The sequence below is a fragment of the Vulpes lagopus genome, chromosome 3, assembly GCF_018345385.1.
Source record: "Vulpes lagopus strain Blue_001 chromosome 3, ASM1834538v1, whole genome shotgun sequence".
Lineage (NCBI taxonomy): Eukaryota > Metazoa > Chordata > Mammalia > Carnivora > Canidae > Vulpes > Vulpes lagopus.
In genome coordinates this window covers 65571962-65586089 of record NC_054826.1, presented here as the reverse complement: position 1 = coordinate 65586089, position 14128 = coordinate 65571962, and the positions used below count along the sequence as shown (strand labels likewise).

The 14128-nt window shown below is 37.4% G+C and overlaps 1 protein-coding gene across 4 annotated transcripts in view; it reads right to left on the bottom strand.

Annotated features, from left to right (window-relative positions):
• ASCC1 (activating signal cointegrator 1 complex subunit 1) overlaps positions 1–14128 on the bottom strand; it is a 97999-nt gene that overhangs the window by 41474 nt on the left and 42397 nt on the right. For all 4 annotated transcript variants that reach the window (XM_041749603.1, XM_041749602.1, XM_041749604.1 and 1 more), the window contains exon 7: positions 8517–8636. In XM_041749603.1, the coding sequence (XP_041605537.1) occupies positions 8517–8636 (120 nt within the window). The remainder of the gene's footprint in view (positions 1–8516; positions 8637–14128) is intronic.

The window sequence follows — 14128 nt, the reverse complement described above, 5'->3', positions numbered from 1 at the left end:
ATCTTGGTAAATTGTTTATCATTATGTAACAGTCCTCTCTCTACTGCTAAGAATAATAACATGTTTGATATTAATTCTGTTATGCAAACTTCCTTTTGGTATTTTCCCAGTGTATCTTTTTGCTTTCTACTACCTCATGGATGGATGGATCTCTGGTAAACAGCATATAACTGAATTTTGTTTAATCTTATCTTTTTTAACCAGTGAGTTTATTAACATGTATCATTAATACATATATCTCTGGACTTATCATCCTATGTTTAAATATTCATCCCACTTTTTACTATGCTTCTTGCTCCTTTTTATAAATTTGTATTTGTTCCTTTGTTCTTTTTCTCTCTGCTTGTTTCCTATTTATACACCCTATTTTAGACTTAGTTTTAAATTTTTACCGTATGCATTTGGCTTAACAGTAAAAAAATATCTTAACACGTCCCCCCCCCAAAAAAAAAAAAAACGAAAATACTTAAAATCTAGAATTCTCCTCAGGCTTGACTTACAATGCTCTTAGCTGACATTTATGTTAACTGAACAATGTTGGTTCCCTTTTTTAAATATTTATTTTTAGCTCTATCTTTTTAAAAAGCTCTCCCCACTATAAAATATTTTATATAGACAATGTCTGCCATTTTATGTATTTGCCATTCTTTTCTGCATCACATACTAACCTTCCTACATCTCAGACATTCTAAATTCATTTTCCTTTTCTTGAAATGCATCCTTTAGGGTGCCAGGGTGGCTTAGTCAGTTAGCATCTGCCTTTGGCTCAGGTCATGGTCCTGGGGTCCTAGGATGAGCCTCATGTTGGGCTCCGTGCTCAATGGGGAGTCTGCTTCTTCCTTTGGCTCTCCTCCTGCTTGTGCTCGTTCACACAGTCTCTCTCTCATAAATAAATAAAATCTTTTAATTTAACATAAACTAATAAAATCTTTTAATCTATTTAACAAAAATATGTGTCCTTTATACATTCCTTTACTACAGACATCTCACAATAATAAATTCTCTGAGTTTTTGTTCACCTCTAACAGTCATTAAATGACTTAACAGTCATTTCACCTTTGTTCATTTTCTTAAAAAAGATTTTATTTATTTGAGAGAGAGAGAGAGAGTAGGCGGAGGAGCTGAGGGGGAGGGAATGAGAGTCTCAAGCAGACTCCTCACTGAGCTGATGCAGGGCTTGAACCCACAACTGCGAGATCATGACCTGAGCCAAAACCAAGAGTCATATACATAACCAACTGAGCCACTCAGGCACCCCTATTCTTTTCTTTTTTTAAGATTTATTTATTTGAGAGAAAGACAGAGAGAGAGTGCATGAGCGAGAGAGGCAAAGGGAAAAGGAGAGAGTCTCCAGCAGACTCCACACTAAGCACAGAATCTGATGCGAGGCTTGATCTCAGGACCCAGAGATCATGACCGGAGTCAAAACCAATAGTCGGATGCTTAACTGACTGTGCCACCTAGGTGCCTCCACTTCACCTTTGTTCTTAAAGATATTTTTTTTCTGAGTACACAATTCCAGGTTCATCATTATTTTCTCTAGAAAATAATTCTGCTGTCTTTTGACTTCCACTATTGCTACTGAGAGTTCCTTATAACATATGTTACTCCTTTGTGGGTGACTTAAGATCTTGTGTCTTTGGTGCTCTGCAGTTCCATTAAGATTTATCTTAATATGGATCTCTCTTTTTTTTTTTTTGGATCTCTTTTTATTTATTCTGTTTGTGTTTAATCTTATTTCTTTTATCTAGTGTCACTAGATAAAGTTGATCCAAGCCTCTCTAATTTCTTCACATGGCCATCTCATGTTACCCTACCTGTCCCTCATTAAACTTCATCCATATTTGGAATTTGCTGGACTTTTTCTTGCCTCAGGGCTTTTGCTCTGTATTTTCTTTTGCCTAGAACAAAAGATGGGAAGAGCCTTCCCACTTCTCCTTTGCCTGCAAACTCTCACTTCTTTAGATCTCCATTCAACATCGATTCCTGAGAGAGGCCTTCTCTGACCCTGCCCTTCTCAGTCTACATTGTTATTACAGTTTCCTCTGACAAACCACCATTTTCCCACTGCTTCATCTTTATCACACTTACAATTACAGTTGACCCTTGAACAATGAGGGGGTTAAGGGCACTGAAAATCTATGGATAACTTTTGAGTCATCTAAAACTTAACTACTGACAGCCAACAGTTGATGGCAAGCCTTACTGCTAACATAAAGAGTTGATTAACACATATTTTGTTATGTGTTACAGTATGTTATATATATTATATACTGTATTCTTACAATAAAGTAAGCTAGAGAAAAGAAAATGTTATTTAGAAAATCCTAAGGAGGGATGCCTGGGTGGCTCAGCAGTTGGGCATCTGCCTTCGGCTCAGGGCATGATCCCAGAGTGCCGGGATTGAGTCCCATATCAGGTTCCCCGTGGGGAGCCTGCTTCTCCCTCTGCCTATGTCTCTGCCTCTCTCTGTGTCTCTCATGAATAAATAAATAAATTTTCTTTAAAAATCCTAAAGAAAATAGATTTATAGTACTGTACTATATTTATTGAAAAAATATACATAAGTGCACTCATGCAGTTCAAACCCATGTTGTTTAAGGGTCAACTGCACATTTACGTGTTATTTGTTAGCATCTGTTTCCTCCATTAGTCTGTAAACTACATAGGGATAATGACTGTGCCTGGCTTTATTCACCATTCTATATTCACAGCCTAGCACAGGGCCTGGCAAATAACAGGCACTCAATAAATTTTTGTTGAATAAACAAATAAACCAAAAGAAAATCCAACTCCCTTTATACAACATATAATAGTGCTTCTAGATCTGCACTTGCTACTTATTCCCTTTTCTCAAAATGCTCCTTACTCTCTTGACCTGCGAATGCCTTATTCAGCAAAGAAACCTCCTCTGTGAAGGTTTCTTTCTGTGAAGCCTTCCTTTACAAAACTTGCCCACACATGAGCAGAGATTTCCTGCCTGTCTACGCACCCTAGAATCTCAATCATAGGCCTCACCTCAGTGTACTTTAATCATGTACATCTCCCTCCTCCTTAAGATAGAAGCCCTAGAGTCTACTGCCATCTCACATGTGGGGCTTTTGAAAAATGCCTGAGGGAAAAGAAGACTGGAAATGCCCTGCAGGGTGGAAGAACTAATGGTGTCAGGGGTCTGAAGAAATAAGAAGGAATGAGGTCAGGAGGATAGAGATTAGCTTCCTCAGAGATGTATGTCGTTCTTCAGAAAGAGAGTGAAATGAAGGTGCACAGGGGGATGAAAATAGGTAGACTGTGAGGGGAAAAGGAAGGAAGCTGATGAGCTGACTTAGTGTTCTCTACCAAATGTGAGGAAACCATTTTTAGAGGAGCAAGGATGAAGCTTGTGTGACAATGCCAGACAAAAGAGCCACTGTGTTGAATGCTTAAGTCTTAAGCAACAGCTGACCACTGAGTAATGAGAAGACTGCCACAAATGCCTTACCCAGTCATGCTTTACCAAACCCAAGGATGTATCAGTAAGTGAACCAAAGCTGTCCTAGCTCAAAGTTTCCAGAGGAAAAATTTGACCTAAGTAGCTCCATCCTTTTAAAGGTCAGGCACTTCACATTCAATCATTTTAAGGGAAGAAATCTCTGACTTACACTATATGAAATCACATAAAGAAAGTTGAATGTATTTTTAATACAACATAGCCTCTCTCCCATGCCTCCTGCACTGAGCAGTATCTCTTCATATAAACAAAGAGATTTAATGTTCCTTTCTGTATCAATTTGCACAGCCTTCCAAAATACCTTGCACAAAGGAGGCATTCAAATAGTTTTAAAATTGAATTAAATAAGAGGTGCTTAAATTTCTTAGTAATTCCCACAAATTTTAGGAGGGAAATTTACAAATCATTTTTGAAATAACATACACATGTCTCTCCTTGTGAAAGAGGGCTAGGCAACAGAAAAATAAATAGAGCAGTAAGAGAGATGGGAATTACTCATGAAATGTTCTTGGTTGATCGCACTAGTGGATTCAGTAGATATCTCATAAGACCTTTCAATTTACAAAGCCTTGACAACAGTCCGTGTGCAAAATTTGTAAGGTCTGGATCTATGGGGGAAATAAGGGTTTATTCACCTTTGAAGTACTCCCTGTCCCATTAATGTGGGTACCAATTATCTGAGCACTGTCTTCAAAAGCCATCTAGCTTCTATAGCTCTTATTTTCTTCCAATCTCAAAAACCTATTAATCTTGACCCTTAAAGACCTTCTACAGAACCAAGGATCTAACCATTAAAACAAAAGGTAAAGATACCCAATGGACAAACTCAAAGTAATGATTTTATTATCTCTTCCCACTGACCTCTCTTTTTCCCTCTGGAGGCCACAAAGAATAGAGTAAATAAAAACTGTGGAGTCTGTGATATATGTATGTTAAAGCAGACTTGAAGCCAGAGATTAGGAAGAATTCACTATTTTATTTAATGAAATGCTGTAATCCTATCTAAATTTTCCATATAGCTTCATGTTTTAGCTGTATATCTATCTATAGGCCATCAAGATTTCAGATTTATAACAGTAAGGTTTAAACTAGTATGAACAGAAATTAAATAAATCCCGTAATAGATAATAAGGAAACAAACATAGGTCAGGCAGAGTGGCTATGATGCCCTATAAAACTACAAGGTTAATCAAGAAAATAAAAACTTTAATACATTTTAAAAGTGAGTCAGCCCATAAGAATTGAAGTCATCTCTATTCACAATAGTTAAGGTGGAAACAACCCATATGTCCATGAATGGATAAACAAAAATGTGGTCTCTTCATACAATGAATGAAATGTCACTCAGCCTTAAAAAGGAACAAGGTACTGATCCATGCTACAACATGGATACACCTCGGAAAACATTATGCTGAGTTAAAGAAGCCAGACATAAAAGGCCACATATTATGTGGTTCCATTTATAAGAAATATCCACAATAGGCAAATCCATAGAGGCAGTCAGTAGACTAATGTCTGCCAGGAACTGGGGAGGGCAGAAAAGAGGGGTGTAGAAGAATGGGGAGTGACTGGTTAATGCATGCAGGATTTCCTTTTGGGGTGATTAAAATGTTCTGGAGCTACACAGTGGTGATAGTTGCACACGTTGTTAATGTCCTTAATGCCACAAAATTATATACTTTAAAATGGTTGAAATAGTGATTTTTTATGTTATGTGAATTTTACCACTTTCAAAAAAAAAGTACATCACAACTTTCCATTTTACTCAAGAAATAAGAAATGAAACATAGTCTATCCTACTTAACCTAGCATACACACACTGAAAACCTTTATTCTTACACAGAGATGCAGAGCGTAAGGTTTTGCTGTCTGTGCATTCCTTAGCTGAACTACTTAAACTCTCTGAACCTCCCTATCTATAAAATAGGCATACTAATAGCATCTTACACAGATCTTACAAAGATAAAATGGGGATAATACAATCTAAGCACAGTGCCAGGTAAGAGTAACTGTGAAACAAGTTAGTTATAATTTCCCTAGAAACTATGCAATCTTCAATGTTAGAAATAAAATGTTACCTAGATCAAAGGCTTGTGGATTTTTGAAGGTACCTGAGACTTTCTGAGGGGAGTCCATGAAGTCAAAACTATATTTATAATAATTGTATGACATTATTTGCCTTTTTCACTGTAATGACATTCACATGGACAGTGCAAAAGCAATGCTGGGTAAAACTATTGGCATCTTAGCATGAATGAAGACAGGAGCATCAAATTGTACTAGCAGTAGTATATTCTTCCCTACACATTCACAGTTTAAAAAAAAACAAACCTAGTTTCATTTATCCTTTTTTTTTTTTAGGATTTTATTTATTTATTCATGAGAGACACAGAGAGGCAGAGACATAGGCAGAGGGAGAAGCAGGCTCCCCGAGGGGAATTCAATGTGGGCCTCGATCCCAGGACCCCAGGGTCACAACCTGGGCTGAAGGCAGACATTCAACCACTGAGCTACCCAGGCGTCCCAATTTTATTTATCCTTGATGAAACAGTAAAAATAATCAATTTTATTAAATCCCAGGCCTTAAGTACATGCCTTTTTAATATCCTTGTGTGATAAAAATGATAGTATGTATAAAGCAGTTCGGCTGTATACCAAAGTAGATGGTTGTCTGGAGGAAAAGCACTTGTGAGATTGTTAGAGCTGGAACTGAACTAGCCTCTTTGTCCATGAACACCATTTGTATTTGAAAGAACGACTGACAGACAAATTATGGTTATTCAGATTTGGTTATTTGACAGACATTTTCTCAAAAAAGAACTTCAAGAAAAACAGTATTTTGGGCCAATAATAAAATTCAAGCTTTCAAGTGAAAATTAGAATTTTTAGAAAATCTGTATCTGCTACCATGAGGTTGACAGCAGCTTCCTAATACTTAAAGATTATGATGAAATTAGAGTGCGAGTAATACATTTTTAATATTGCATAATGAAAAAATATATATTGCATAATGAAATGTGACAACATTTGGAAGACCTACATAACTCAGTAAACCAATATTTTCTAAATGACCAATATAAAATTGTGCATAGGTTAAAGATCCACTCAAAATGCAAAAGAGACCAACAGATTTTAATGCAAGTGTATGAAATGTTAACTGATCTGGTTTCTGATTTCACATTGCAAATGACCTTTTCAATGTAACTTGTAACTTGTCAAGTTTTAGTGTAGTACCAAATAGCCAACATTGTCTGAAAATACCATTAAAGTACTCTTCGTTTTTCCAAATACATTTCTGTGTGAGTCCAGATTTTCTTGTATACTTCAATCAAAACAACATACTGCAACACACTCAATAGAGAAGCAGATATGAGAACCCAACTGTCTTCTATTACAGAAATTTACAAAAATGTTAAACAATGCCTATCTTCTCACTAAATATTTTTGGTTTGGAAAATAGATTTTTTAATGAAAAATATGTTATTTATATAAACAAAAAATATCTTACTATTTTTAATGAACTATCAAATGTTAAATTTCGCAATTTTAACTTCTAATAAGGTAAATATCGATAACTATTACCCATATAAAGAAAGGCTCTTTGGTATCCTCAATAATTAAGAAATGAAAGTGATTATGTGATCAAAAAGTTTGAGATTACCTTATCATTCACTGTTTTTGTTCACAAAACTGAAAAGTAATCTACCCCTTATATAGCAGCCCTATAACATGGTGAAGACATTTGGAATAGTTATAACTGACAACACAAAGTAAGTGATCCATACCAGATATCAAATTCCAACCTGGCAGAAATGTTTTAGGATATCCCATAGGAACAATGTGCCCCTGTATTTTAAGGCAAGGTCATTAGTATGCTATTTTAGCACATGCCAGGTATCTATGAAGAGACAAATCTGGTCCAAAATACATACATTTGATTCTATACCATCTCTTCCTACCTTCCTCCAAAAATTCACTTCCAATTGAATTGAAATAGGAGATAATTGAGATAATCAATTTGAGCTGAGAAACCTTACAAGGGATCCTCTACAAAAGCAAATCAAAAAAAAAAAAAAAAGCAAATCAACTTGGGGGCCTGCCTAGAGACTTTGATTTTCTCTACAAGGTTCCTGGTTCAACGTGAGCTCTGTTCTATGCTGTCTTAATAAAAAGACCACAAAAACAAACTTCCAATTCAAGTTTGGCTCCTCTGCTCACTGAAGACCTTGACTAGACTAATAAATGGTGTTATTAACCTTGGAAATGGCTCTGGATGCCTAGACTAGCCTCAGAAATAGCCTGGGTTGCAAACTGAGAATCCTTATAAGTGATCTAAGTGTGGTAATAACACAGGTAAAAAACAGTAAACATTTGATGTGTTTTGATGATGTTTATATGCACTAAGCACTGTTCTAAGTATTCATGTAGATTAACTTACCTAAAAGCCTTATAGAGTTTGTGTAGTTATCATTCCCACTTTGTTTTTTTGTTGTTGTTTTTAAGATTTTATTTATTTATTCATGAGAGACCGAGAGAGAGAGAGAGAGAGAGAGAGAGGCAGAGACATAGGCAGAGAGGCAGGCTCCATGCAGGGAGCCTGATGTGGGACTCGATCCGGGCACTCCAGGATCATGGCCGGAGCTGGAAGGCAGACGCTCAACCACTGAGCCACCCAGGCATCCCTCATTCCCACTTTGTCCTGGAAATCACTAGACAGGTATTATGTCACTTTTCCAACTACTATCCTAAAAGGCCATCCTTCCTGCCTCCTGTTACCCTGAAAAACATGAAGAAAGCACTGAGCTCATAAAAACTAGATTGTTATAATCAATGTCTACCATCAAAGTAACTCAATAACTATCAATTAAAATCTGATACTTTTTCCTACAACAAATTCCTCTTTTAAGAAAGAATTTTTTTTTCAATCATAAGATCGCAAAGAAAAGGAATCAAAACTCGCTGAACTTCTAGGAATTTTTTTTTAGGAACCTCTTGATAAAAGCAAAGAAGCATTCCAGAAACATACCTGTTGGAGCCATCTTTCATATGGACTTTGGCATAAAGAACATCCACCATGCCAGGATCATCATTCATGTATTCTATCCCTGCCATCTCTACTTCTAGGGGTTTGCCCCCAGAAATGTCACTGCAACGGAAAAAAAACATTAGATTTTTGTAACTGTTTAAGCTGAGAGGGCCATTATATTTTAAACATAGTTATTATACAAAGTCAAATATTACAAACAAAAAACAAAAAACAAAAAAAAAAGTCAAATATTACAAAAATGGAATTGCTGGGTTTTTTTTCTTTTGCTAACAATATTATCTAATCATCCTTCTAATTTCAAAATTAACACATTCTGTGCACACCAACTAGAAACACAAGAATTCCCAAACTCGCCCTATAGTTACTCAATACCAGTTTATTAGTACTTAGAGGAAAACGTCAAGGAATGACAGTTCTGACTAACAAAGACATTTACTGTGTTGCTCATCTCTTGGGTTTTATTTCATTATTTCCACAAGCTGCAAACACACCATTTACTCATCTAACAATGGTGGAGGCATAAAGTAGTAGCACATCTTTAGCAGCAATTTGGCAATATTTATAAAAATATAGCCTTTTGCGGGCAGCCCTGGTGGCTCAGCAGTTTAGCGCCACCTTCAGCCCAGAGTGTGATCTGGAGACCCGGGATCGAGTCCCGCGTCAGGCTCCCTGCATGGGGCCTGCTTCTCACTCTGCCTGTGTCTCTGCCTCTATCTCTCTCTCTGTGTCTCTCGTAAATAAATAAATAAAATCTTTAAAAATATATATATATAGACTTTTGCCATTAAGTCCTAACAGCTGGGACGCCTGGGTGGTTAAGCATCTGCCTTTGGCTCAGGGTGTGGTCCTGGAGTCACAGGATCAAGTCCCGCATCAGGCTCTCTGCATGGAGCCTGCTTCTCCCTCTGCCTATGTCTCTGCCTCTCTGTGTCTCTCATGAATAAATAAACAAAATCTTAAAAAAAATCTTAATAGCCATTGCTAATCATCGTCTTTATCCATTATTTTGTCAGGGGTTGCAAAATGGTGATGTTCTAATTTCATCATAACTTCTACATTTACCAGGTGGAATTCTTCTGTAAAGAGCTTTCCTTTATCAGCTATGGTTGAGTATGTAGCTGAATTCATAATTATTTCCTTAGGTTTGGCTCCTAAAAATTGAACTACTGGGACAAAAAAGGGTTTCTGTTCTTGAAGACTTTTTAAAAAAATATTTTATTTATTTATTCATGAGAGACACAGAGAGAGAGAGAGGCAGAGACATAGGCAGAGGGAGAAGCAGGCTCTCCTCTGGGAGCCCGATGCAGGACCTGATCCCAGGATCCTGGGATCATGACCTAAGCCAAAGGCAGACACTCAACCACTGAGCCACCCAGGTGTCCCTATTCTTGAAGAATTTTTATAAATATTGCCAAATTGCTGCTAACAATGTATCTTTAAAATTTTGAACCAGGCAGCCCAGGTGGCTCAGGGGTTTAGTGCTGCCTTCAGCCCAGGGCCTGATTCTGGAGACCTGGGTTTGAGTCCCATGTCGGGCTCCCTGCATGGAGCCTGCTTCTCCCTCTGCCTGTGTCTCTGCCTCTCTCTCTCTCTCTCTCTCTCTCTCTCTCTGTGTCTCTCATGAGTAAATAAATAAAATCTTTAAAAATAATAAAAATAAAAATAAAAAATTTTTGAACCATGTAAGTGTATTACCTATTAAAAAGCTAATATAAAAATATAGAAGCAAAAGAAGCCAAACACAACTTTTTATACTGTACAGATACAAAAGAAGCCAAACACAAAAATGTATATACTGAATGATTTTATTTATATGACATTCATGAACAAGCAAAATTAATCTATAGAAACAGAAATCAGAACAACAATTATTTCTGGGAGAAGTGAATTTTTTGGAAAAGGTCACGAGGGAACTGCAGAGTGATGACAATGTACTACATTTTGATTTGGCTGAAGTTACATGAGTGTAGGTGTTTGTTAAAACTCATCAACTACACTTAAGATCTGTGCATTTTACTGTAAGTAAATTACACCTCAAAAAAACTACACACATGCATATAAACAAGTGTGAAATCGTTAATAGTCATCTTTAAGTGGTAGGATTAAAAGCGATATATTTGCTTATCTGCAATTTTGACTTCTCCAAAACTAATACATTATTACCTCATTTTAACTGATGTATAATTGAGATACATTATATTAGTTTCACATGTGCATGTATTACTTTTCTGTTAAGTAAAACCTCACCATCCTGCTTCTTCCCAGATGCCTTAAACAGACTCAAGCTTCAGCCAGAAATGGCCCTTCAGTGCCAAGATGAAACCTAGCTAAAAATCAGCTCACCACACATAGTCTTCTGCAAGCCTCATGAGGCCAGGGAGTCCATCCATCTTGTCTATTCCTATATCCCCAGCACCTGGCACAGTCTTTTATAAAATAGGTACTCCATAGATCTCTGGTAACAAAAATGTTATTTTGATATTGAACCAAAGCCATACAAAGACCCTTTGTAGCCTAGGAATCTTCATGGCAAAGATTCTCTTAGGGGCACTTGGGGGGGGTCAGTCAAACATCTGCCTTCAGCTCAGGTCATGATCCAGGGTCCTAGGATGGAGCCCTGCGTTGGACTCTCTGCTTAGTGGGGAGTCTGCTTTTACCTCTCCCTCTGCCTTCCCCAACCTTGTTCAAGCTTTCTCTCTCTCAAATAAATAAAATCTTTAAAAATATATATATTTCCCTAAAACTTCAAAACCATATTATTGCACAAGATAGAATCTCTTTCAGTAAGAAACTAAATATTTTGGACAGATATTCAAGAAAAATTGCCTTCATCATAAGAATCCCTATTACCACCTCTAATAAGTGGGATATTCCAAAACATAAGCCAAGCTCTGCACTTTTACCTAAGGCCTATAGCTTTAACCAACAACACATCTCCTTTTCAAGTAACAGCCAAAGAATTCAATATGAAAGACTGCCATTCAATCCTATCAAAGTGCAGTCAACAATCAAACTTACATGAGAAAAACAGTTTAATACTAACTATATATAGGACCAAGAGGGAGGACGTGGTGGGGGGGTCCTAACTCTGCATAGTTAGATCACCCAAAAGCACCATACCATTGGTTTAGTTTCCCCTTAATATGTTTTTACTGGATTATGTCTAATGTTATAACCTCAAATTCTAGGGATCAATACAAGAGAAAACCATATGAACCACTGTATCTTCTGCAAAATTCCTGAAGACACTGCTCATCATCATTTTGAGTTAATATTTACATGACAAGTTTTTCTTGCAATAAAAACAAGCAAAGGGGGCAGCCCCGGTGGTGTAACGGTTTAGCGCCGCCTGCAACCCAGGGTGTGATCCTGGAGACCCGGGATCAAGTCCCACATCAGGCTCGCTGCATGGAGCCTGCTTCTCCCTCTGCCTGTGTCTCTGCCTCAATCTCTCTCTCTCTCTCTCTCTCTCTCTCTCTCTCTGTCTTTCATGAATAAATAAGTTAAATCTTTAAAAAAAAAAAAAAAAAGAACAAGCAAAGGATTCTTTCCTAAAAAAATTGCTATAGTCCTTTTTATCAGAAGGAACTGTAATAATCGATGTGTTTGTGGAATACAGTTCAAGCATACCAGTACTTGAAAACTACTAAATTCTTTTTTCTTTTTAAGATTTTTTTTAAACTTATTTATTCATGAGAGACAGAGAGAGAGAGAGAGAGAGAGAGAGGCAGAGACACAGGCAGAGGGAAAAGCAGGCTCCATGCAGGGAGCGCAATGTGGGACTCAATCCCCGGTCTCCAGGATCACACCCAGGGCCGAGGGTGGCACCAAACCAGTAAGTCAACGGGGCTGCCAGAAAACTACTAAATTCTAATGTTCAAGTACAATTAGAACATTTCCTTGGTTTTCAGGTAAACATTTTCTCCCCATCCCATCTTTACGGTTTCTGAACTCCCTGACTTTAACATTATCTTTCATATCTATGTCCTCATTACAAACTACCTCAAATCTTTAGAATGAGATGGCGTATCAAGAACAACAAAAAATGAAACCATGAAACAGGATCTAAAGCCTGCCTTTGGAGCAGGAACATAAACTCTTTCAACCTTCCCTAGGATTTACCAAGAGGGAGAGAAATTCAGTGGTTTGCCTGGTGCTCTTTGTCTTGATGACAAAACTGTTCCACCTGGGACACCAGTGAGCATACTCTTCAACTGAATGACATCTGAGGCAATGATTAGGAACCAAACACTGGTCTGTGGGTATTTTTCCTCTTCCCTCCTCGCTCTTGTCCTGCTTTACCTTACTATTTGGTGCTACCTCAGGCTTATGGGGAACATTTAGGTACAAGAAGAGTGATACTGGAACTAAGAAGTACTGCATATTTGTCAGACTATCTTTAGAGCCACTGCACGGTTTGTGTTCTACATCTCACAAAGAAAAGTCATAAGGGATACATTTAAAGCTTCAGCGTTTACTGGACACTGAATAATTCATTCAAAATCGATAGAGCTACATGAGCCGTTAGCTTAAGAACTGAAATCAAAGTTCTGTTTCTTTTTTTTTTTTTTAATATTTTATTTATTTATTCATGAGAAACACAGAGAGAGGCAGAGACACAGGCAGAGGGAGACGCAGGTTCCGTGCAGGGAGCCTGACGTGGGACTCGATCCAGGGTCTCCAGGATCAGGCCCTGGGCCAAAGGCGGCGCTAAACCGCTGAGCCACCCGGGCTGCCCCAAAGTTCTGTTTCTGATCAGATAACATCCCTTAAACACAAAAAACACCCCAAAATTTAAAACAAATATTCAACTACCCGTTTCTTTAAAATATATATATATAGCACTACAGGTTTCATTAAATCTGAATTTAGCCCCATTTATTTAATATTCCAATTTAAAAAGCCAGTGAAGGGCAGCCCTGGTGGCCCGGCGGTTTAGTGCTGCCTTCGGCCCAGGGCATGATCCTGGAGACCTGGGATCGAGTCCCGCGTCGGGCTCCCTGCATAGACATAGAGCCTGCTTCTCCCTCTGCCTGTGTCTCTGCCTCTCTCTCTCTGTGTCTCGCATGAGTAATAAATAAATAAATAATTTTAAAAATAAAAAGCCAGTGAAGTATATATTAGTCTATTCGATTTCAATGTTTTCCTTTCTTGTATTTTAATTTGGGATCTTTACAACACAAAAGGTTGAGATCAGCAATGCCGTTTACTGAGTCTTTCTAAGTATACCAAGCACAAAGGCTGAGATTAAAGTAGAACAGAATAAATAAATAAATAAATAAATAAATAAATAAATAAATAAATAAATAGTAGAACAGTAATGTAGGAAAAAAAGTTAAATAATACATTTTACTCACCAGGGCTATAAGTGTGTGTGCATGTGTGTATTCATGTGTATGTATATATGTGGTTCTTTTTTGTAGGAGATTTTTTTTTTCCTTTTAGGGAAACAAGGCACTTCTAATCCATCTAAACAGCCAATTCTGATGCTCCTTCTCCTCAGAAATAAATTAATTTTGCACTATATACTTTTTAAGAGAGTAAATGTGGCAGAGGAGAAGGTGGGAGAAGAGGCCTGGGGAGGCTTACTC